General features: G+C 39.0%; 1 protein-coding gene across 1 annotated transcript in view; it reads left to right on the forward strand.

The window, feature by feature from the left end:
• The window catches only part of LOC143269526 (putative Polycomb group protein ASXL3), a 49,761-nt gene extending 24,638 nt beyond the window's left edge, over positions 1 to 25,123 (forward strand). Inside the window, exons 2-3 of the mRNA XM_076554796.1 lie at positions 5,456 to 5,538; positions 24,908 to 25,123. Coding sequence (XP_076410911.1) covers positions 5,456 to 5,538; positions 24,908 to 25,028 — 204 coding nt within the window. The 3' untranslated portion in view covers positions 25,029 to 25,123. The remainder of the gene's footprint in view (positions 1 to 5,455; positions 5,539 to 24,907) is intronic.
• The last annotated feature ends 714 nt before the right edge of the window (positions 25,124 to 25,837 follow it).

A 25,837-nucleotide genomic window follows, 5' to 3' on the forward strand; every position in this document is an offset into this window, starting at 1 on the left:
TGATGCAGCATGTAATTTTCCCACAAAGTACATTCAAATAGAACAGAAAATTGTAAGCATCATCTTTAAACCCTTAATTAGGAACCAAATATGCTAGGAGTTGAGAACAACCTAGTTGAGCTGTGGACACTGGGCATTTGGCAATGTGCTGTGATCTTTGGTAGATTTCATTTTCTCCTATGAATGCTGCCAGTGATCTAAATCCCAGTTACAACAAAATCATTGGTACCTTGGAAGTTTGCATAGTATAAATGGGAAAAGACTATAGGAATTCTGGGGTCTGTTGGTCCAATGTGAAAGTTTTCTTGAGGACCTAGCACACAGGTGTTCTTTGGTATTAGCTGCTTTCCCTAATTTGACCATTTTGTCATTACTACTGTATGTGCAAGCTCTGTTCATCCACTTCATAGTTTTTTTTTAATGGCCCTGAGCCTGTTAATTCAACCCTTCCCATTTCAAAGAACGTGTGTGTGTGTGTGTGTGTGTGTGTGTGTGTGTGTGTGTGTGTGTGTGTGTGTCTCTTCTGTGCCTCTCACAGAGTTGTTTTTAAAAATCAAATAAGGTAATATGCCACATGCAAACATAAAATAGTATATGCTATGTGAAAGTGCTCTGTAGCTCCAACTCCTTAATCCTTTGTCTGGGATTCAAGGCCTCTAACGTCTCAGCCCAGTGATGAGCAGCCCCAGTGTGGATTAGGGGAAGATGCCATGCGCTAATTTCAGCAAAAGAAGGGAAGAAGCCTGACTATTGATATCCATTTAGGATCACACAAAGTAAACTCTGAAATGATTTTTAAATTGTGAAGTTTTGTTTTTGTTTTTGTTTTTTTTTTTTTAGTCAAATATATAATTGCTCTCAGGACATTTTATGAAGGGATCAAAGAGACAAAATGTTAACCTTCAAGTGGACTCTGGTCTAATGTGTTTATCTTAGAGACACTTAAAATGAGTTTTCCATCTGAGAGACACTAAATAATTCTGGAGGAAACCTTTAAATGACTGGCTTGGGATCCAGGATCAGAGAAGTACATAAACACAGCCCCAGTTTTCACATAGCTCAGCTCATACCTCAGGTGATGCCCCATCATTCTCCTCCTTAAATATAGACAAATATAGACATGTCCTTTTCTACCCCTGCTGGGCCATGTGGTCGTCTGCAGAGGTCATCTGTCATGAGATTGTCTTAGGATTGTATGAGCTTAGGGGGAAGGCCAATGGCACACTTGCTACTTCTGTGAATTTGCTCACTTCCGGTGAAAATAAAAGAGAATGTGCCATTAGAAAGCCAATGGATGCAGGATATGTCTATCCTCCATATCTCTGGTTATGAGGAGTCACTTTTCTGAAAAGCCGTGTTGTATCTGCAACCTTTTGTGCTTAACGATGTAGAAGAAAGTGGAAAGAAGTGAGAAGACTTGAGAGAAGCAAGTTTGCTCCCACAGTGTAAGAATGAAGTGGAATCTCAAGTACAGGTACAACGTGGGCTGAAAGCCTGTTTCACAGAGAGGTAGAAGGACCCTGACATAAAGATGGGCCACAGAGACACAGTCAGACTCCTGCAGAGAAGGCGGGGGCGTTTGGTCAGTTGTACCCATCCTTTCTTCCAGTGCTGATGCTAATCATTTTGAGTACTGGTTTCCTGAGGAAAATGTAGTGATGATAAGAGGAAATAAATGATAAAGCAATTCAAGACACACTATTTTAGAATGTATTAGAAATGTTCACTCTCTAGCCAGAGTAAACAGTGTTGGAAAGAGAGATAAATCAGAAGTATTCAGAAGGAGAACAATTAATATTATTGCAAAACACAAACAAACAAAAAACCCGGTCCATTACTGTAGTACTCTTGGAGCTATTAGGAGTTCAATTACCAGTTCATATAGATAATAATTAACACGATTAAGTGGCTTTTGTAGCATTAGCAATAAAATGTGAAAATATAGCAGAGTTTACTCACGGTTTCAGCTGAAATAATAAGACAATAGAAAGCTTATTAAAGGGTTTAAAGTAAATATTAAATGAAACACTGGGCCTTAATTCCTTCAAGATTTAATCAAATGTTTCCGTTTTAATCTCAGTTTCCCCTAAAGAGGTAAGCAATTAGGCACTTAGCAAAGAATCATGAGCTTCCAGTGTTCTTTAACACTCAAGTCTCTTGAAATGTTACAGCTCTTGTAGCAATTCGTGGGTTAGCAGAACTGGCAGCCACCCTGGGCAAGCCTCCAGAGCAATGGTTTCCGGTGTAGAGGCCTTCAGGATTCCAAGATCTGGGAGCAAGCATGTGGCCCTGAGTGCTCCAGTCCAGCCCAGCAAGGATCTGTCTGTCTGTCTCTCTCTCTGGGTTTGTGTGTGTTTTATATAGGATTTCCATGTTGGAAATTCACTGTACATGGTAGTGGATATCTCAACATAACCATGTGTGACTTATATAGCAGATCAAATTGGAGAAACGTGGCTGACTAATAATAAATGGAGGTGCAGGTTAAGTTAAAATTTCACGTGGATATAAAAATCTAAATTCGTTCCGTACTAAAATGCTGATTGGCTTGATCGTGTGCTGGTCTTGTGCAGGCAGCAGCAGCTGCTTTGTATTCATGAGGGCAGTGGTCCTGTCATGTTCAGAAGACGCTGGTTTGCTCTGATCCTTCCAAGTCTCTGGCTTTTATGGCCTTTCCGTCTGTTCTTCAGAGATGGTCCCTGAGCTTCAGAGAGGGGTTGTGATATAGATGTTGCGTTTGTGGCTGAGCACTCCATAGTTATTTATTCTCACCAGTCACCCTCCATTGGACAACTCCACACCTAGGACCAACTATATGGACAGCACAAATTGGAGTAGATTGGTTTATTAAAAGAAAGAAAAAAGAAGATAGGAAGTGGAGGGTGGATCTGGGAGGATTTAAGTGAAGGAGTTGGGGAGAATATGATCAAAATCCATTGCATGGAATTCTCAAAGAATTAATCAAAATGGTTATTAAAAGGAAATTAGAAAAAAATACATTTTTATGAATTAAAATATACATGTGTAAGAAGCTTTAATAAAAAATGGAAAGCTTACATGTATGGTGAATTAATAGGAAGGCAGGGAGTACCCCTGATCAAAAGCTTGCTGGGCTGATGTGTGTGGACCCAAGAGCTTGGGATGCACTTGTACCCTGAGTGAGGCTTCTCCACCTCTAATGCTGCTCAGTATGCTTTGCCCAAGTCTGATCATGTCTCTGTCATGTGCTACATCAATATTGTGTTCTATGAAGGCAATTTTTCCCTATCATGAGCTAGTATTCAGTAAAACTTGTTCACACCCAGGAACCTTGTACTCTCTCTTTTCTCTGTCTTTCAGGGATGGAGGGATTGCTTCTGCTGTTCTCTGTGGTCTCATCACCTCCCTGCCTCTCTTCAACTTCCTGATGTAGTTCTTGGTGCTTTTACTTCCTTTGTAGAGTAGGAAGTGATATCATAGAGAAGGGAACAGGGCCATCCAATTTTTCTCAGTTGCTGGGAGGAGCTGCCCCGGCGTGCTGAGGTGCCTGTATTCAGGAAGAGAAACAGAGGATCCTCCACAGGGAGTAAACCTCACTTACAAATGCGCCTAGATTTCTGTTAAAATGTTGTCCAGGACAGGATAGCTTCTTCTTCAGGCCTTGACCAGAGTGAATGAGCTTGCCTTCAGATGGCACCAGTTCAGCTCGGTTTCCCCCTTCTACCTTGCTGCCTTGTCCTCCTCCTTTCTCACCATCCTGTCTTCCCTGGTTCCTTCAGACATGATTGCTTAATGTTGTTCTGCCCATATCTACTGTGAGAGCTCATTAGGTTCTCAGCATCACCAGGCATGTGGGGTGACCCTAACCCCTGTCGAGTCCCCATGACCTCAGCTTGTCCTTTCAGTAATTCAGAATGACATACTGTTCTGCTTGCAATTACCTTTTTTTGCTCTTGTGTCTGTTTTCTCTTTCCCCTTCTCCAGGTGATCAAGTCCACCCTCTCAGCTCTGTTATGTGGTTTCCTCATTGTGCTTTCCTCCAATATTTGTGTGCTGGACTCTTCCTCCTGCGTGGCTTTCCCTAAGCTGCTCCCCTACCCCTCCCATTTTCAGTTTGACTCTCCAGTGCCATCCCCTGTGGGGACTGTATTCTCTTTCATGACATACCTGTTGCCTTTGCTTAGCTCTACTAATATTTCTTTATCCTTTAAAATACTGCTAGTTGCTAGCGTGGTGATGATCAAGAGTTAGGCAATGGGAAAACTGTCTGGGAACTGCAAACAGCAGACTGAGGAGAGGCCTGAGGTGAAGAGGGACCACCTGTTTACCACTCACTGGCAGGCCCCCGTGGACATCAATCTTTGCTAATATTCGGGATAATGAAAATTTGGTCATTGATAGAAGAAGAAATCACGGACCTGTTTTGAACAGATTAGCAAGACTGTTAGTCCAACCCTATTACTTCTTAGTAACTGTGATCCTTCTGTTAAACAATGAGAAATGTAAACGTTAGTGTCTTTAAGCACGGGGCCATGGCTTATGCATGAAGCCCCACTAAGATATTTCAATGGCTGTCCTCTACCCTTGGGGAGAAGGTCACTGTAAAGTTGTGCATTTGGGCCCAGTGCTTGCTCCATCACAGCCTCTGCCACGTGGACCCATAGGCCTGACTAAATAGAAGAGAACCTGCTTCGCACGCTGATGCTGATGTCTATGGAGTAATCAGTGGCCTCATGTGTTCTCTGGCTCCTGGTTTAAGACAGGCATCTTCCCCAAAGATTGAGTGTGGCCGAAGAGGAGGGAAGGAAAGTGGGACGGAGTTCATAAGGCCAAAGGGGTTTGGTGGAAGGAGGGAGAGGCTCACTTGACGTTAATGGGGAACGGCAAAGGCAGGGAAACTGAGCCTATCCAGCGTAGCACATGGCAATGAGGGGCTTTGGCACCTCTTTCTCTCAGCGTTAGGTTTTATCTTTTCCTTTTAAACATGCCACCAAGGTTTGTCAAACTGAATCTTACGTGCTTGTTTCTGATCAGCATTTTGGTCGTTGCTATTGTATTTGGGCTGTGTGTTTTCAGGACTCTAGGAATAAACACTTTGATCAGCCTGAAGATGTGTCATCAACCGTGGCACAGCTGATATTAAGGGACAGTAGTAGTTTTGTTCAAATAAAGAACCTTGCATACATTAATTGACTTGCTTTCCAGGGTTTGCACATTTTTTTTTTTTAAGAATTCTTCGACTCCCAATCTGACAGAAGTTGTTAATTTCATAGTTCAGATGGGGAAAAATGTCATTCTCACTTTGGTCTCCTGAGCTGTGCAGTGAGAACTTACTTTGGTCTGAAATTCCCTTCCTCTTTAGAACTTAAAGAAGAGAACGGGAGGGTTCATGTAAAGCTTTCCTTTCGCATGCTGCCATGCAATAACCTGGGAGTCTCATGTCTCATGCTCATTTTTTTTCAAATTTTTTTTTTAGGCACTAGAAAAACACCCCAACTCCCCAATGACAGCAAAGCAGATTCTGGAGGTCATTCAGAAAGAAGGCTTAAAAGAGACAAGGTCAGTATCTATCTTTAAGTCATTTTCTGTCTCGCTGACTAATGGCTGCCACTAGTGAAGCAAGAAGGACATCTCTAGTTAAGACTGTAGTTGATGGTGGACTTACTTCCCACAAATTCTCTTGTGATTGCAACAAAATACTCGGGTGACCCAAGGTTTCCCCAGAGCTGCCTGTTAACGTAATACATCACCTTTGCTGGATTGATACAGAACAGTTGTTGGTAACAAAGAAAGGCATTGTGGTTTTAGCTCCACATCAGAGTTACTCCTCTTTCCCTCAAGAGGCGATAATGTTTCTGAAATTAAGCAATAGAAGAGAAACACTTTTACAGGCTTAATAGATCCTGGGATATAAAGATGAGCAGACTCTGATAAAATTCAAAGGGCTAATAAAATGTGGCTGAAAATTTAGTCCTTTTATATTGAAGGCATCTAGTTAGAGTGACTTTTATCAGATAGTGAGACTTTCTATTTATTTTTTAATAGTGGCTTTATTAAGATAGGAGTCACCTATAATAAAGTTTGCCCTTTGGTGGCTTGTATCCGTAGTCACCTCACTACTGTAGAACATTCCCATTACCCTAAAATGAAGTCCTATACTTACCATTCTCCAGTTGGCACCCTACTACTGTACTCACTAATCTCCATGGATTTTCTATTCTGACATCTTCTGTAAGTGTAATTCATGTAAATATAGCTTTCTGCCCCCCCTCCAGTGTTATGATTTCAAAAATGATTGTTGTAAAATACACTAAGAGTTCATTACTTTTTGTTGTCAAATAATATTCCTGTTGTATGAATATACCACATTTTGTCGTGATGGTCAGTTATATTTATGTATTACTTTTACAGCTTTGGCTTTGGCCAGCTGTTTAGAACCACACAGATGACACCACTCAAGAAAAAGAAAGATATTTGAACATGACACAATAATCATGTTGATAGATATCTTTGTCATTAGCTGTGTTACATCAATTAGACTTTTGTAAGAGTCGGCTGCCTGAAAGCTGTGGAAATAACTAGTTTGTAGTCACAAATGGTCATAATTTGATGGAAATTAAACCCACTGAGGTACCTTTTAGTGCTTTGATGTTGAGATAGACAGGCAGAGAGGAATGAATATCCCTGAGCCCAGCTTTCCTTACTCTGGGATTTCACTATGATTCTTGTTGAATTTGAAGTGAGTGCCCTTAGTCTGCAGCTGCCTGAATGGCATCTTTTGTAAGTTAGATCTGTAGATGTCGCAGTCAGCGGGGTGTAGGTGCTCAAGTTTTCATTTCCATTTGGAGCCCTTTTCCCGGTCTCCATGAAGAAATGGAGTGAGATGATATAACTATACTGTTTTATTAGTCTGTTTCCACAGTGGTGGTGACGGTTGGTGGGAGGCCATTTCCTCACAGTGCCCAAAGCCCCACAGTGGGAGATCCTGGTTTCTGCTGCATGTCAGCATGAGAGATTAGGGAATATGATGGGGAAAATTGACAGTTTCTCTTTGGCAACCTGTCAATAACCCTAAAAATATTTATGCTACTGAGAAAGCATTGAAAATGTTCATACCACGGCCAAAGGGAAAGAAGGAGTCACAGTCGAAACATGTCACTTGCACAAGCCTCGTCGCAAGGGAATCTGCTAACACAATTATGAATTGTCCTCCTAGAAGTAGGTGTCTGAAACTCACTCATTAAGCCATCCATCTCAGATTGAGGAAAGGGCTCAGTGGGGAACGTGCTTGTTGAACAAACATGAGGAATTGAGTTTGTTTCCCAATAAACACATAAAAGCATGGGTGGTGTTTTGTGCCTATAATCCCAGTGTTATGTAAGTGGGACCAGGAGGAGCCCCAGAGTTCACTGGCCAGGCAGCCTAGCATTTTCTATGAGCTGTAAGTTCAGAGAGAGACTGTCTCAAAATATAAAGTGGAGAGTGATAAGAGAAACCCAAAATTGGACCCTGGATTCCACAGACATGTGCAGTTGTACACGCACATTCATGAGCATGTACACATGTGCACACCACATACACACAGACATTCTTATTCAAAGGAGTGACTACCACTGCTATCTATGGTTACGGCAGTGTGGTTCTCAACAGTATTTTAATTGCCATCATAGTCATAGTGCTACATGTCATGCTTTCAAAATGTTATTTTTTGCAGAGTTGTGCTTGAAAGTATCTTCCATTCATGCAGTTAGCAAAACCAGTCAAAACTCTAAAACAAAATGTCTTCACAGAGCAATTAAGAACACTGGAATGGAACACACAACTTTGAGTGGTCCTAAATTCCTCCCCACTCAGTGCATCATTAACGCATCCTTTTGTATGGAAAATTATTGTGTTACAAGTGCTGAAAGGCTGGTACTATTATTAAAAGAACTCCGGCAGGCAGCTCCTGTGTGCACGAGGGGAGGGAAAGGCAGAGAGAAACATTGCCATCATTGTACGATCGTCTGTAAAGCCAGCTCTGCTTTGAATGGCTTCAGACATGCATTTCATGTTTTCATTTCTCTGTGTCTTTCACTTTCTGCTCTTTTGTCAGCTGTGATCTGTTATTTGCAGCCTGTGTGTTTCTGTTCACTCATCCCTTGATTCTAGTCTTTGGTTGCCTGTTAGAATTACCTCTAATGCGAACCTACATAGACTCCATGTGATTTTGGAACCATCTTAAACTTCACATGTGTTGTTTAAGGGAACAGGTGCTGACATTTCTTTTACCTGCTTAATGTACTGTTTTGCTGCTTTTGAAGTTCTTAGATGTTTCCAAATATTTAAAGTAGCTGAATAAATGAAGTGTAGCTGTATCTATTTTTCTTAGGTAAAGTTTACAAATTCCATCATCAGAAGGTCAACTCTGGGTGATTAATTCTCATTATTTATTGATGATGTGTTATCCATAAAATACAAACAGGTTAGGATACGCGTTATCAAGTACAGGACAGTGATCTTGGGGTGACTGATGTGTCAGTGGCACCCTAAGGGTGACAGGCGATGTCCACAGCATTTCTAAGAAAGTATCTGCAGAGTCTCTGGGCATTCCACATCCTTAACAAAGACCATGCATGTAAAGCACTGGGGGGTCTTTCCTTTTCTGTGAGCCAGGGTCACCTCTGCAGTTTGTCTGTCGGGACTATGGTTTTGCACTGGTATTCTGAGTAGGTGTTCTGAGCTCATTAAGAGCAGAAAGAGCATCTGACTCTCCTGGCACTCAGAAGATTCTCAATAAATAATTGTTAAATAAATAGTCTTCTTTCTCAACATGTTAACTTTCTGGCTCCCATTGATGACTTTGGCCTACAGTCATGTAGGCCAAACCAACATGTGGTAGTTTATATCCTATTCAATAACTATTGTTTTGAAATCAAAAAGGGACTAACTGGTCTGCAGCACCCCCTTTAAATACTTGTGCATCCATCTGTGGAAGATTGCCTGTGTACAAGGGAAGCATGGTTCCATGGCTTAATTTTAGACACTGTAAGAACCACTGGTTAAAATTTGTAATTAAAAAAAAATCCCAGTGTCAATTATTTTGACCCAGCTAATATGGACACTAGAATAGATTTAACAGACGAACTAGTGCTTCTTTAACACTCATGAGACTTTATACAGACTTTTCCTCTTTGCAAGCAACATTTAAGTTACATATTTTTATGTACCATGATAAAAAGAACACAGATTTTGTGTGTCATTTCCATGTTATTTATGAAATATCTAAACCATGATTAAGTTCTTTCTGGAAAAGTCAGAATGAAATACTTACTCCATGTATGATTTTTTTAAGGTATCTGACTATAATAAAAGGTCAGACTGTTGTTAGAAAGTTGGTCAATGTGATCACAGTACAGGTTTGTAGAAGAGGTTCTGTTTTCTGGGAAGGTATCTTTGGTAAACGTTACTCTCCCTTCATATACTAGGATGAAGTAATTTCTCAGTATAGTTTTGTATTATAAAACATCAGGTCCATCTGTGTTTATGGTTTACTAATTCTGATGATTCTTAGATTTAGGTCTTTCAGAGCTTTGGTTGTCACAACTGATCAGTCACAATTGTTTTGAGAACTGTTCCAATGGTCAGAATCTTACAATCAAATAATTGTGCTGATTGGATAGAGGGGATGGTGGGCACATTCCACCATGCTATGTTGTGGATGAATGTTTGATACACTATGAGCTCCTCAGCTGAACGTTTCCAGGATGTCAGGATGGGAAACTGTTAGGCTCTGGTTTGCAGTCAGAAATGACAGCTATACCCAGCCCATGTGTTTTGGAAGGTTGCAGACAGTCTCGTTGCTGATTTTCTATATTTGACTTGCTTATTCAGAAGTTGCCTCTCTAGGAGCAACACTGAGGTGGCTTTGGTACCTCAGGATGTTTCTTGCCGTCCCATGTCATGTAATTTTTAAGGTGATTCTCAATAAGTGAATAAATGTTCTGTTAGCAGGACATAGTCAGAGCTTCAAGGTGATTTGACTTGTATTACTCAACCAACAAGCCCCTCCCCCCAAAGCAACCATTCACCAGTGAGTACCAACCACTTATGCACTGTTAGAAGATACCAGTAATCAATGTGACATGAGTCATATTGTAGTTTTTATACTATTTGAGAATAGGTAAATAGTTCCCAATAAAGATAATAGTGTCATTAGGAAATACATACATACACAACATACACATACATGTGTACTCATACAAACCTATGCATACCCATAGACATACACATATACACACACACACATACATACATACATACCCTTCTACAGGAGCACACACACATTCACATAAACACTCACACACAGAGAAAGTATCAACTCACTCTTGTAAGGGTTAGAGACCTAGCAATTTTTTTCTGAATGTTTTTACACTGCTATAGATGCCTTATTATATAAAATCATGTTAAATATTTCATCATAATTTTATAGAATAGCAGCCTGTAATTTTATATCCCAGTAGGGACACTTGCCCAGTTTTATAAACAAACACTATTTGTTTTAGTGTTAGTCGGAAGGCAGACACATTTTAGAATTTACAGTGTGAAATATTCATTTGACAAACCAAGGTTTTGTGATTCTTCTAACATGTATGAAAATTGTCACTGATCATTTTCTGAATAAATTTGCTTTTACCTCCTACTTTATTGCATTTTATGTTTTTCTGTCTGTGAGTCTTAGTGATGATATGTGGAAATTGGGATCTCCACTTTAAACTGTGGTTTATTAAATATTTTGCATTTTTAAAGGACAAACTGTCAGAAATTCAATTACCACATATAGAGACAAACAATAAAGTCCTTTGACATTGCTCTTGGTTAGATTTACGTTGCTAATTAGCACTATAGGAGGTGATTCTTCCTGGGTGCTGAAATGTTTTGTCTAGAGATAAGAAACACAAATAATTTCTATTACAAAATCAATTCTTATCTCCAGTGTCCATGTTAGCAGCCTTCCTTTTATGCTGAAATGGTGGCAGAGTTTGTTTGTGTTGGAGCATTTTTAGAATTACAGTGTCCATGTATGGTGTCAGCCCTGCCGTTTGTTAACATCTAATTCTCTCATTGTGGAAACGTTGTGCACAGCCAGCCACTGTGAGAGGGATGTGTGAGACAATGGCATGATTAAACAGAAACACGGGACAATTTGCATATGGTTATGTGTGTGCACGTGTGTATAGGCCAGCACTTAGAATGATCTCCTTCCTGTTGGTGTCTAATTTTATCTACTCATTGCTCAAACTAGAAATTTGCATGCGAGTCGTTCTTAGCTCCTCTCTGTCCCCTTATGCCATGCCAGGTTGTTCCCCGAGGCATGTCAGCTTTGCTTCTTGATTACATCTTTCTTTGTCTGATTTCTACTTTCCCCCCAATAACCGAATACTTATTTTTTTATATAGGTTATTGTACCATTTTCTTATCTGAACACCTGGTCCCAGAAAAAAAAAAAAAAAAAAACCTTTCAAATCCATTTTTCCCTCCAGAATCTACTATCATCTACAGTAGCATCTCTTAGCTGATACTGAAAAATATTCCGGGGCCAATATGATAGCTTGTGAGTTAATGAATTAAACAAGTACTAAGTTTATTCTGTGAAAATTGCGTGAAATTAGGGACAGTACGTTAATGCTAATATGTTATTTGGATAAATCCGTGGCATTCTGATAATACAGAGCTTCTAAACGAAAGAAGAAAGCATGTCTTATATTTTATAAGTAGATAAAATTTTGGATTTTGGATGTTTATGTATGTTTTTCCAAAAAAATTATTTAAATGTTTTGTTGACATTTTGTTTTCTGTTTGTAATTAGTTTTCTATTAAATGATCTAATATGGATTATGTACTCAGCTTAAATATGAGTATCACTATTTGAAAATGACTATAGTCTGTCAAATTAAACCTAAACAGTTGTTTAGTGATAAGATCATTGAAATAATTCTTTAAAATTTTCTTACATTTATTTACATATTTATTCAGAGACGGGGGGAGAGAGAGGGAGAGAGAGAGAGAGCAAATGTGTTTGCAAGCACATGGCACCGTGGAGTGGAGGGCGGCTTGCTGGAGCCAGTTCTACCTTCCGGTCAGGAGGGAGCCGGGAACCAGACCCCCATTGTGGGGATTGACAGTGCTTTTATCCCCTGAGCCGTCTCACCAGCTCTTGAAGTGATTCCTGAGAGAGACACGGTTACTTCTTATTGGTAAAGCCGTTCTCAAGTTAACACGTGATGATGTGGAATGTTTCTCTGGAAGCTTGGAGCTTCTTTGAACAATCCTGGCCAAACTGGACTTGGGCACTTGTACGCCCTCAAAGCAGGCATCTGATGATTCGGCCTCCGTTGGTGGTCTCCCTTTCCTTATGAAACCTCCCCCAGTGTTTCCTTGGATTTAGAAGATAGGGTTTGATGCCAGGACTAACATGAACTGCATAGTGGGAACCTTTCTCAAAACAAATAAGTGAATAAATAAATGATAGAGGATAGAAATCACAAGGCATCCATTAAGTTCTATTGTGCATGTGTATGACATGTGTTCATCTGTGCATATGTGTGTGATGTGTGTATATATGGCATATGTATGTGTATAGCGTGTGTGCATGAAAATATGTGTCATGTATATGAGTGTACATGTGTGTATGCATATATGTTTATGTTCATATGTGTAAATATGTGCTCAGTGTTCATGGGTATATGTATGTGCCATGTATGTGTATACATGTATGTATGTATAATGTGTATGTATGCTGTGTGCATGTGTGTATATATCTGGTGTGTGTGTGTCTGTGTGTGTCTGTGTGATATCTATGTTTGCATGCACACTCAACATGTTCTACTGGCATTTTTCACATCGCTGCTGTGTAGTTGGGCTGCAGTGCTTGTCAGAAGCCATGCCCTACACTGATGCAGGCTAAGTTTTCCTGTTCCGAGTTTAGAGTCTCATCCAGAGTGACTGAGTCTGCTCCTGCTGCCAAGTCCCAGATTGAGGCGCGGTGGTGCCTCTTCTGGAGACCTCTGTGTCTTGTTTCTCCCCCTTTTACTGGTCTTCACCTGGTCTTTCTTGAGATAGCCACAGGAGTAGCCAAAGACTCTTCAGACGCTTCTTGTGAGGACACCAACCAATCCTGTCAGCTCAGAGCTCCACCCTTTTCTCTCTGAGGTGCAGTTACATTGAGGTCTAAGGGTTTATCCTGTGAATTTCTGGGAGACAGCAACATACGATCAGTAACAATGATTCAGAATTTGGAATATTTCCAAAATCTCTGAGATTCAGCAAGACTGTTTTCTAGGGCTTGGTTATCCAGGTTGCTTTAGAAGGTATCTATAACAACATGCCCAAGCACAGTGCTGTGTCTCCATCAAGTGCACTGTGAATGTGTGTTTTCCTTTGTTATTCCTAACACACTAACCAATGAAATGCTCAGCTTAAGAAGTTTCATGTTCAAGCATAATATGTGTATTTAAATAATATGACTTGATTTGGATTTTATTTGAAGCCTTTGGTAAAAATAGCTGCGGTGACTGCCCACAGCCCTGAAGGCATCAATATCCACTAAGCTGTGCAATTACAGCTACGAAATGGCCATTGCTTAATACATCTTTTTATTCTGTCAAGCTTTCTTTCTCCATTCTTCCAAGTAATTGAACAAAAAAAGGTAATTTAAGTGATTTCAGCTTTACCAAGATCTAGGTATAATTTACCCCAGAAACACTGAATACCCTATAAATATTTCAGTGCAGAGATGGAACCAGAAATGGATGTGAAATTACTCTGTGCATGAGTCTTTCCAAGTATCCTGTGCAGGTAGAAGTCTGCATGGAGAAGACAGCACTTACAGGGTGATCTTATTTAATCCTTTTGTGAGGCTGCTTTTGTCTTCATCTCTCATTTCACTGCTCTGAATTCTTAACTGTCACACGCCAAAAGGAGTTTCAGTTTTGCTTCAGTGTTTTGAATGTGATGGTATAATTCAAATGCAAAACACTTGGTATGCTGACATGGGGACTTCTTTTTAGCATTGATTTGTTTTTACAGGCAATAAAAAGGAAGAGATTTTTGTGGAGCAACGATTTCTAAAAGCTATAGTAAATGATTCCTAGTAAGTCCTAGTCTTTAAGGTAAAAAAAAGACTACCGTATACTTTCTCCTACATACTTAAGCAAAATCAAACTGCCAATTGTTGTCTACAGTTCTGTCTCAAATTCAGGAGATTAACACACATATGTGTGTATAATACATATATTTATCCATCACATGTATATTATCCGTGCCTGTTCTACATGTGATAGGGTCCAAACTTTCATATTTGCCTTCAGAGCTTGTCAAGATGCCAATCATACTCTCAACTGGTTTCAGTCTTCATTGTAGGTGGCTATAGTACTTAGAATTTACATACAAAGGATATTAGAGAAATGAGAGAAGAGAGGAATAGCAGAAAGATCAGGGAAATGAAATTCACCAAGACAGAGATCATTAAACAAGGCCACTCAATCAAGGGTCTAATCAGTGTTTACTTTAAATGCCTGGAGAATTGGGAGGACGTTTTCAGACAAAGTTGGTTCTTCTCACACTTCCTAGGCTGTTGCTGTGTTCTTGAGACTGTTAACGGTTGTTGTGGTAAACAGATGAGCAAAGTTATGGTCTATTCCTTGAGAGTTATTCAGTGTGAGTTTTCCTTGTAAAGAAATCTCTTCTTTGTAAAACAAGTATGTAACACAGTGCATGCTCTCTCTAAAGTTTTGTGTTTGGGAACTTTTTTGATTTTTCCAAGTCTTCATAAATGTATGATGTTCCAATATGCTAGTTACTATTTGTCTAAGTATTGAATTTATAAGTTCATTAAGGGAAGGGACTCTCATGTTTGTATCCATTTTTCTTTTCTCTTTTTTTTTTGCATGGGGCTGAAAAAGCTATGTTTTATGTAGTTATGTCAAGAAAATTAATGGTAGGGTTTTGATAATAAAATGAATATTAGAATTTATTGTTTTTTCTGGTTATACCTAATGCTAAGGACATTTTACATCAGTTATTAATAGCTTTTTAAAGTAAGCTTTGATTTGGGTAGATATACTGCCATTTCCCATTTGGGGATTAAAAACATGGAAGCCAAAGAAGTAACTAAGAGTAACTTGATAATGTCTATTCAGTACAAGTGATAAACATGAGTTTTGAGGTCCCAGGGTTTGATACCACAGCCACCTATCTTTAACCCCTTTTAGACACTAGGAGCCTGAATCAAAGAAAAAACAAAACAAAACAAACCTGGGCTACAGAGATGACTCAGTTGGCAAAGTGCTAGTCACGCCAGAGTGAGGGCAAGAGTGAGTTCAGAACTTGAGACATAGGGAAGCCAGGGAGGGATGGCAGCATCTCTGCAATCCCAGAGCTCAGGAGGTAGAGACAGGATCCCGTAGGCAAGCTGGCTACATGAACTAGACAAATAAGTGAGCTCCAGGTTCCTCATGACCCTGCCTCCGCAAATAAAAGTGGAGAATAACTGAGGAGGACACCTGCAGTCAACCTCTGGCCAACGCCCATACACACTTTTTCAAGTACAACCACACATACTTGTATCCACACATATAAATACACATGCATGTGTGCACACGCACATTCAAAAGCTACCAATGATTTGATTCTGTCACACACATACACATGAGCTCATATACACACACACACACACACACATACACACACACACACACACACACACACCCCATCCTTGGTAGTTGTTTTGATACAAGCTTGGTGTCTTAAATTATTAGATTATATATAATACTGAAGTTTATCACTGATTTGCAAGACGTGCTTGAGATAAGCATGTTCAGATAACTTTACAAGTTAACGGTTTCATTGTAACTATGGTCAGTGGGTGGGGGAAGGACATTTCATAGCTCACATATATGTGGTGGACGCTCCAGCTTTGGGCATATCTTAAATGCCATGACTGATGGATGTAAAAGTGGTAACTTGCAGTGCGGATCTGAGCTGTGAATATCAGAATACATACTTCAGATACAGCTTCTTATTGTTTGAAGAATAGTGCTACAAAGGTGTAAAGTGTGTTTGGGGTTTGAGAGATCTAGGACTCTGTAAAACTATCACTTTTTTTTTTTTTACTGTTATCTTAGAACTGTTTCTAAGGAATGGGCTAATGATAGCCAAAGCATGGTTGCTAACAAAATGTATGTATAATGGAAAAATTGATTTTAGATGATTGTAGTCTGGATACTTATGGGGAAAAATGAATGAAAATAGATGGTGTTTATTTGAACCACATGTCAGTGGGAGTATGGACGGCTTGGTTCTTGGTTTTGTCTTTTGAGAGATATGGATATCAAAACTATAGGAGGTCCAACTAAATATATGAGTATAATCTTAGAAGTGCACTACTGTCTTCTTAAGGACATTTCCTTATTCAAAGAATCACCATGTAGTGCCCTGTTTATTTATAGCTTCTACCAGGACCGCTTGTCAATAGCCCTCCTGTCACCCATTTGCTTTTCTCCAAAGAGGTACAAAAACAGGACTTTCTCCTTTTCTAATATATGCAGAACCTCCAGGCTGTGGTTATCTAGGATTCATGTCTGTTCTTTATCATTCCTTCATGAAATATGGCCATTTGTGTAATGGTTTTTGTTTAGTTCTCTAGTTAATGTGTCTTCAGTGAAGGGGACTTGCTGGTTACCTGAAATAGAATAACAGCATTCACTAACAGTCACTGGAACATCTTGTTGTTAATGATTAGTCAAGAGAATGACTAAAATCTGAATTTATTCTGTGCTGCAGTTGGTATTGAAGCTCCCTTTGAGATTCCCAACATCTCCTTCTAAATGATGAGTCAGGAACAAATGCAACTATTACAGCTCACTTTTTATTTTGGTTTTAGGAGTTTGCTTTTTTCTAATTTCAAATTTTTTCTTATTAAGAAATTTTCCACTCACTCCACATACAATCCACAGATTTCCTCTCCTCCCCCCCCCAGCCCTCTTTCCTGAGCCACCCTGCATCCCTACATCCCCCAAATCGAGTTCTCCCATGGGGAGTCAGCAGAGCCCAGCACAGTGAGCCTAGGCAGGTCCAATCTCCTTCCCACTGCACAAAGGCTGTGCAAGGTGTCACACCACAGGCACTGGATTCCAGAAGCCTGCCCATAGACCAGGGACAGATCCCGATCCCCCTCCCTGGGTGCCCCCCAAATAGTTCGAGCCAAACAACTGTCTTCTGTATCCAGAGGGGCTAGTCCAGTCCCATGGGGGCTCCACAGCCACCAGTCCACAGTTCATGGGCTTCCACTAGTGTGGCCAGTCATCTTCGCATGTCCTCCCATCATGATCTCGATGTCCCTCACCTGCAGAATCCCTCCTCTCTCTCATCCAAACAAGATCCATCTATTTGCTGCATACAAGTTGCATACACCTCAACTTCAAAGACAGATACTACCTTAGAATAAAAGGCTGGGAAAAGACTTTTTTTGACACTGTAGTCAGAAGATTTCCTGTGTCCTGCCTGGCCTGTGGTTGGGACAAATCTCTCACCCATAGTCCCACAACCTTTTATAAAATAATCACACAGAGGACTAATATTTATACCTGCTCGGCCATTAGGTCAGGCTTATTACTGACTAGCTCTTTCACTTAAGTTAACCCATAATTCTTATCTATTTTTAGCCATGTGGTTTGGTACCTTTCCTCAGTTCTGCCTTCACATCTTGCCTCCTCTGTGTATGGCTAGCAACTCCTGACTCCGCTCTTCCTCTTCCCAGCATTCCTTTAGTCTGCTCACCTACATATACTTCCTGCCTGGGTACTGGCCAATCAATGTTTTATTAAACCAGTGTACATAGCATTATCCCACAGCATTTCCCCTTTTCTGTCTAAACAAAAAGGAAGGTTTTAACTTTAACATAATAAAATTACAAATAATAGAACAGTTATCAAGCCAGAATTACAGTAACAATGTCTAGTCTATTTGTATTTGGCAAAATTAAAGAAAATATTCTATCTGTCCTATATTTATAAGTCTAAAGTTTCATATCTAATTTGTCTTTTATCATAACCAAGGAAAATTATAACTATCTAATCTTCAACTACATCAAAGACCCCAGAAGGATATAATATTACCTAAGTAAACAGGAAGAACATTGTAAGCAACTTCCAAAACATCTAAAATGACAGAGACAGCTGCCTGCCTTGACATTCACCCAAGTTTCTCTGTAACATTCGGGCATCCATTCTTCAACCTACAGGCCTAGAGTCTCTCAGTTGCTTCTTCCTATGTCCTGTAGGATGTCTGGCAGTCTCCTCTGGAAACCAGGAACATAAAGGACCATTTTGCCTTGTTTTGGCAAATTCAATGGTCATTTTCCTATGGGTTCTGTATACCCAGTTTATACAACTTATTACCAGTAGTCCAGGCAAGAGCAGTTTCTTGCCCAAATGTCTGTTTTTGCCAAGAAGAAGATAAACTCCACATGGAGTGTCTTTGATGTCCATCTTCCTTTTTTTCTTTGTAGAGTAGATTCAGTAATCTACCCTTTATTCTATCATTTCTATATCTTTTTTCTTCAGAGTAGATTCAATAGTTAGAACTTTATAATTTTTTTATTTTTATTAGACAAAAAAGGGGAAATGTGGTAATATTTTATTTGTGCTGAAATGTGACATTTTATTTGTGCTTTAATAAATAAAGCTTGCCTGGAGATAAGAGGAAATAGCAAGCCATTTTAAGTAAACAAAGAAGTCAGGCAATGATAGCACATATCCTTAATCCTGTCTCTTGGCAGGCAGCATCTCTATATGTTCAAGGCCACACTGGAAACAGAGCCAGGTGTGATGGCACATGCTTTAAATTCCAAAGCTAGTTAACCACGGAGTTCTGGAGGTTTGTACAGAGGGACAGGAAGTGACAGAGCTGGGTAGGAAGAGGAAGTGATGTAGCTGAACGGAGAGAGCAAATCAGATGGCACAACAGCAAGATATATAGGTGTGGGTAAACAGGAAGTTTCTGCATTTGGAAACTTTAGAGTTGGTGAGGTAAGGTTGGCTGGTGGCTTTTCCTGTTTCCCTGATCTCTCTTTCACCCCTATATTTGGTTCTGTGTTATTTTTATTTAATAAGACCAAATAGAAATTCATAAACAAGACAGAATCTCATGAGCCCAAGCTGTCACCAAAGTTGCTCTACAGACAAGATTGCCTTGTACCCCTGTTCCTTCTGCATCTTTCTCCTACATGCCGGGGCTAATGTGTGTGCCACCACTTCCAACTTAGTGCTCCCAATTAAAAATTAACTTGATTGAGATCAGTATTTATCATCTTTAGACATCCCTTTTTTCCCATATTACAAAAAAACAGTTGTCACTTTCCATGTTCAATATTTTATAAATTGTTTTGTGTAATAGGTTAGTTGTGCTGTGTTCTTTTTTTATATGAAGGGGATGAAGAATTTTGAAAGAAATCTCAATGCATTTATGAACAACCTGAAACAGACAAGTGCCCAAAATTTAAAGGCTACTCTTCCCTTTCCCTGTGTCCACCCACCCAAGCAGTGTCTAGCTTTTATTTAGAAACTGTTTTTCTTCTTGGAGAACATAAGGGAGGTTGGTTCTAAATAACGGAGGGAATTCTTCCCTTGCTAAAGAGACAGAGTCAGGACTGATTTCTACAGTCGACCATATACTGAGGTCAGTATTTTTCCAACTTGAAAATGGCTTGGAGACCTAATATGAACACAAACTCCCCTTTAGTCAGATCTTTCAAAGCCCCTCTGCTTTAGGATAAGCTAAGCTATGACTGGATTTTCACTTGGAATTATAGTGTTTTGTTTCTAGTCTTGACAGATCGTATAGCCTTAGGCTCTTGTGTCTAAAGACAAGTAAACTTGGGCTTGTAAAAAGGACATGCTCTGTCTTCACTAGCAAAGTTGGTGAATATCTGGCTTCTCTCTCAACCTCAAAAAGACTGGTCAGTTTGAAATATGAGGACACTCTACAAAAGCTTGATAGTAGGTACAGGATAAGACTATCCAAGGAAGAAAGGATAGATGTCCTGCTTTAAGCTCTGGTTGGACAGATGTGTCTTTCACATGTTTTTCATCCACCAATGGGTTTCCACAGACCAGCCTGATCCCACATTCATTGTGTTGACTTCCAGTAGTACATGCTTGTGAACTGGTTGGCAGGAGTTAAGGTAAAAGAAATGTAGTATTGTAAATGTACATGTATAACTAAAATTCTAGCTCTGATTTTGTGAGCTCTTCTTTGCCTTTAGATCTTACCCAAGGTAGGGTCAGAATTGATAGTCCTATGCTTCTTCCATGGACTGATTCAGAAAGTCAGTTGAACCTAGCCAGGGTCAGTGAGCCTATGAAATGGAAAGAACATTTTTCTGACCTTCCTTAGCCCAGTTAATTTTTCAAGAACATATAAGGATAAGATATAAGAGGCAGGGGCCAAGACATTGAATCAAAAGGGTCCTACTGCACCCACATTGTTTTCTTTTTCTCAGATTTTCCCACTGGACCTGTTTGTGACTATTATGTATTCATGTTTTTAAATATTATGGTATTATCTTATTTGTACTTATATCTCTTTCTTATTGATATATAAATAAAATGAAGACCAATTATATATTTAGATATAATAATATTAAAATAATATTTGTTTATAATATGACATGAAGAGCCCCACAGGTAAATGGAAACTTGTTACCTAATGAGAATTGAAGCAAAAATATTTCTCAGGTTTTCCTGGTAGTAATAATCATTTGAGTCTTATTGTGAGTGGATTTTTAGTTATCAGCATGGTATAGGATGTATGTATATATATAGATATATAGATGCGTATATATACATATGTGCATATTTACACATATATATTTGTGTATATATATACATATGTATCTCATACCACACTGAATTTTATATATATTATATATAATTTATGATTAAGCAAGGTTAAATTCAGTTTCATTTGAGGCTATCAAATCTCACTTATAACTAATTCATCATATACTGTTTAATTCCTCAGTTGTAGAATGAAATTGATACTGCCCTTTATATTATATTTGGTTAATATAAAGTAAAATTTGAAAATAAAATTTAAAACAGATTATAAAGGTGTATTGCTGAGTTTAGGAAGCCACTTGTAATTAATACTTCCAGGTAGTTTTTCATGGGTGTTGAAAACTGAGACCAAACAAATGATTTCTAGTTACTCTTTAAACCACAACTTATGACTCTAAGCTAATGTGTAGGTTTGCTATGCTATTGTGGGCCACGGGAACAAATGGGTTAGTCACACTTGAGTTCATTTCCCAGGTTAGCATCTGTTGAGGGAATCCAAGAGACAGTGAGATAGATAGCACTGTCTTTCAAGTACTCATGCACCCAGGTCCTTGTGTCATGATGCTGTGCCATCTCTGTACTTCTGTTTTAATCCTAATAGTCCAAGAGAACCTGTAGCTGAAGCGAGAGTGCATGAAATCACTTTAGAGACATGTTCTGGGAGTATGTATTGATTGTCCCAATGCCACATGTGCCAGATGCACATTTCTATTGATCTGAAAGGGAAGCCTAGGGGATATATTTTGGCACACTTCTGAGAGAGATAGGTGTGTTCTCAGATAGAAATGGAGAGAGGAGGGAGACTTAAGGAAGTGCCCTAATTTGGAATTAGTTCCAGCCTCCCTCACATCTTAATTTTCATTTGGTTTGCTTCTTGTGCTTGATTTATATTAGACATGTATCAATATTTTTGCATTTAAAAATCACTCTTGCACATTACATGCACTTTCCACATATTTTAGGTCTATAGACTCTACTTAGTTTGTGAAAACCCCTTCCATCTCTACCTTCAAGGCCCAGTTCAAATGTGATGTTTTCCTCCTCCAGCCTCCATTTATCATTTTATCCTTGCCATTTCATGCTAATGTGATGTGTGTGTTCCTTTGCTGTGGTGTCTAATAAGCTCTTAAATTTCCCATGTTGTAATAGGACTGCCATTTCATTGATGGTGGAATTTATGTCTCATTGATTTTTCTTTCTCCTGTGGTTCCCTTCATATAATGAGCTGATGAAATTTTCTGATTGACTGAATGGAAATGCAAATTCTAGCTCTATTTCTGCTTTAAACATAATGTGTTATCCTCGATAACTCACTCAGTTTTTTTCTCTTGTCTTTCCAGTAAAATAGGGTAAATCCAACTTTATTTGCATCGTAAGGTTGTTACAAAGATAAAGTCATTTGGAAAACCTTGGAAAATGTGCTGCCAAGTTTAAGATATTTGGTATAGAAAATTTCACTTTTGGCTGCTCTATTTGTAACTTGAAAACAGCTAATCACGATGGAATGGCATCCAACTTGTATTCTGAAATAATATACAGTAGCATTTTGGCACACTATTTTCAAATGCTTTAAATTTCAAAAATGTATATGATTGTTTCTTCTTATTTTCTATAAAATTTTATCAGAATTTAAAAGAGGGTTATAGTTAGTTTGTGTTCTTAATTAAGATTCCATGACAAGACTTAAAACAATTGTTTGTTCATGGAACAAAAGCCAAGTGTTTTGGATTCTAGGAGAAGGGGTTTTCCTGATGTGCAGTGCAGTGGCAAGGCATCCTTCTTCATTTAATCAGATTCATAGAGTCATCCAAGTTTTGTTCGAAATTTGTTCATGAAGCTTTAAGCACAGAAAACAAAATTTTGGAGCATAGATTTCAAGAGAGAATAAGAACACCATCTTAGGAAGTCTACCTCTGTATGTGTAGGGAACCATTCCTTGCTAAATCTATGCAGTTATTAATGTCCTGTCATTGAGTCTTACATTTTGATATTTATTGAATGTCCACAGTGTGTTAAGAGTTTTCCTTGATACTGAAATTGATTTACTGCTTATTTAACTGCATATAGCATAGAATATATTTTAGTTAGGAGTAGTGCTTTTTAAAGTTCTGCTAAGTTTCATAGATCCTAATGCTTTGGCTGCTCATTATGGCCATTATCACCATAATTCCTGTTTGTAATTTAAGATCCAGGTTGTCACCTTCCCTGGGGAAACTTTTCCACAGTCCCTTGGCAGAAATTAATTTCCTTTCTTTCTGTTCCATGGAAAGCCTTCAAAGTGTTGTTGTTGTTTCATTTTCATGTTTTTCTAAACCCAGCTAAATTCCTAGAAAGCTGTTGACACACCTTTTTCATATTTGTGTTTTCCATGCAGTTCTTGGATCATGGTACACATCACAGCAGACATTTATTTGATCAAATATCTATTGCTTGTAGATACCTATGGCTAGTATCTGCCTACAAGATGGCTTTAAAAGTTTTATTCTTTGAGTGTTTTGTGGTCAGAACCTTGGGTTGTGCAGCCAGGGGTCAGTCATATGGCAGATATAAGGACTTCCAATGTGAGTGGCATAATGCTAAGTTCCAGCTTGATTGTAAATTTGAACTGTGCCACTAATAGATTATCCTTTTATTTTTATATCCCTGTGCCACTCATAGATTATCCTTTTATTTTTATATCCCTATGAATTTAAAAATATTATTTTCTGAATTTTTTTCCATTTAGATGAGTCAGTCATTCTTTACATGAGTCTTAGTGAAAGGCATGTCACTTTCTATGAGATGAGATGAAGTTTGTTAAGACAAACATAATGAGTACTATATTTGGTAAAAATCAGGTCCAAATCCATCTAAAAGATCTCAGGATATTTGACATCTGCAGAATAATTGAGTTGTGAGTGAAAGTATATATGAGGTGAGCAGCAGGGGTAATACAGCAGATGGTCATTTTAAAGCTCTTTCATTTTAATGTAAAATGAATGTTACTGACAGGCATGAGATGCACCTGGCCAGTAGAGGAAGTCAAGTGGAGATAGGGAGGCAGGATTCCATTAGCTTCAAATGAAACTGAATATAACAGAGTTTGTACATCACAGTTTGCTTTATATAAAAAAATTAATAAATTAGGGTAAGTACATAGACAATGAAGCTGTGGTGATCTAAATAATTTTATTCTGAATATATCCTGGGAACAGAAACTTGCTGAAATTCTGGGGTGGGACTAAATTGTAGGTAGTTGTCAACATTGCATGATTTTTGATTAAGGAATTAGCTGAAAAGGAGCTAGTCTTCAGTCTTTTGACAGAGGGCCCAAGAAAATATGAATAGCTAACTCTCTGGCTAATCCTTGAGATCTCTCCCTGCAGTGTCTTCTCATTGCTTTTGAGAAACCTCTTCAGTAAGGAGGATAAAAAGATTTTGTTTTAGTTTTAATTCTTTTTACTTTTTAAGGTGTAATAGCTCTTGGGTGGGCTCTCGATCATTTACACTTCTGAAGTTGTTGTTCAGCCTAAGATTATGAGCCCTGTGCCTGTGTCTAGAGCTCTTCATAGTGGACAGTCTAGGAGTGCATTTGAGGCTGTGGTAACTAGGATTATGAAAGAGTTGCCCACACAGTGAGATTCGTGGCAAGTCAAGAGATGCTTAGTAAAATCAAATGGAGCTTCAAAAGTTAATCTGCCACTGCTATTCCCTGGGACAGCTAAGACTCCTTAGAAATATATAAGCATCATTTGATCCTGTTTAATAAGTTTAGAAGATCAGGCTTGGAAACCTACATTGTGTTTTCTTTCTTCCCTTCAGGACAAAGTATGTTCCATTTGGGATTGCCTCAATCGCCTTACTGGGCAGCACCAGGTCTTCCTGGGTTTACTGTGTCCCTTCTACTGGAAAGGACATTTCCCTGAGTGTACTTATCTCCACCCTGAAAAGGCGATACATATATATATAGAGATGGGTTCAGTGGCTGTAAATAAATATGACATAGTAGAAGAGTGGTTTGTGGGAGTTTTACTATATATACACATATATAATATTTTCCAGTCTGGTTTCAGACCCCGGCATGGCTTGGAGACAGCGTTGGTGTGTATGAAGGCTCTTCCTCGAATGAAGGATTTGGGACACCTTTCCATGATGATTGTATTAGAGCCTCAGCTGCTTTCGTGGTGGTCATGAGGTGATGCTGACCCGAATGCTTGAACTAGCAGGAGTGGCTGGGATTGCATTGGAGTGGTTCCGTTCATTCCTTCCGGGTAGGTACCAGCTAGTGTTGTGGGTGAAATGGACATTGAGGGTCTTCCTGTATGGAACCCCACAGCAGTCACTCATTTCCCCTATTCATATCTAGTGGACATGAGAGAGTTACAGGATGCCTGAAGGCCAGGCAGTGTGAGCTGAATGACTGGGTGAAAAGGTGGTGAGAGAGATTCCCCAATTGACGTCACTCACATCCGTCATTTCTGCTGCTCTGGTGTGACAATGCAGACTGGAATGGAAACTCAGAAAGTGGGATTTGTTGGGAAGTGAAAATGTGAAAGGCTATAGAGTGCTTTTTAATTTTTCTGCTCAAATTATAGTCTTTGTCAACTGTGGCTATGTTATACACAAATTTATCTAATTGTAAAATCCATCCAATACTATTGGATAGAAATAATTTTTCCCCCTGAAGTATCCCCAAGGCTTCTTCCCTGTGAATACTGACTACATCTCCATGGTCTTCTTTATAGAAGTTGTAGTCTGCTTATTCCCCATCTGGTTAGGACTCTGAGGAAAGTAGCTTGATTACAATAATTTTTGAGGCTAAGGGTGAATGAATAGTTTTGTCTTCACTGAAGGCACCTCATTATTCTGACTCTTGTACTAAGAACCAAATTGGGTTGTACTTTTAGGGAATATCATAGCATACATACTGCCTCTAATTTTTCTTGGGCTGCTTAAGGATTTTACAAAGAATTTGCTAAAGTGTCATCTTTTTTGGATATGTT

The sequence above is a fragment of the Peromyscus maniculatus genome, chromosome 19 (assembly GCF_049852395.1).
Source record: "Peromyscus maniculatus bairdii isolate BWxNUB_F1_BW_parent chromosome 19, HU_Pman_BW_mat_3.1, whole genome shotgun sequence".
NCBI lineage: Eukaryota > Metazoa > Chordata > Mammalia > Rodentia > Cricetidae > Peromyscus > Peromyscus maniculatus.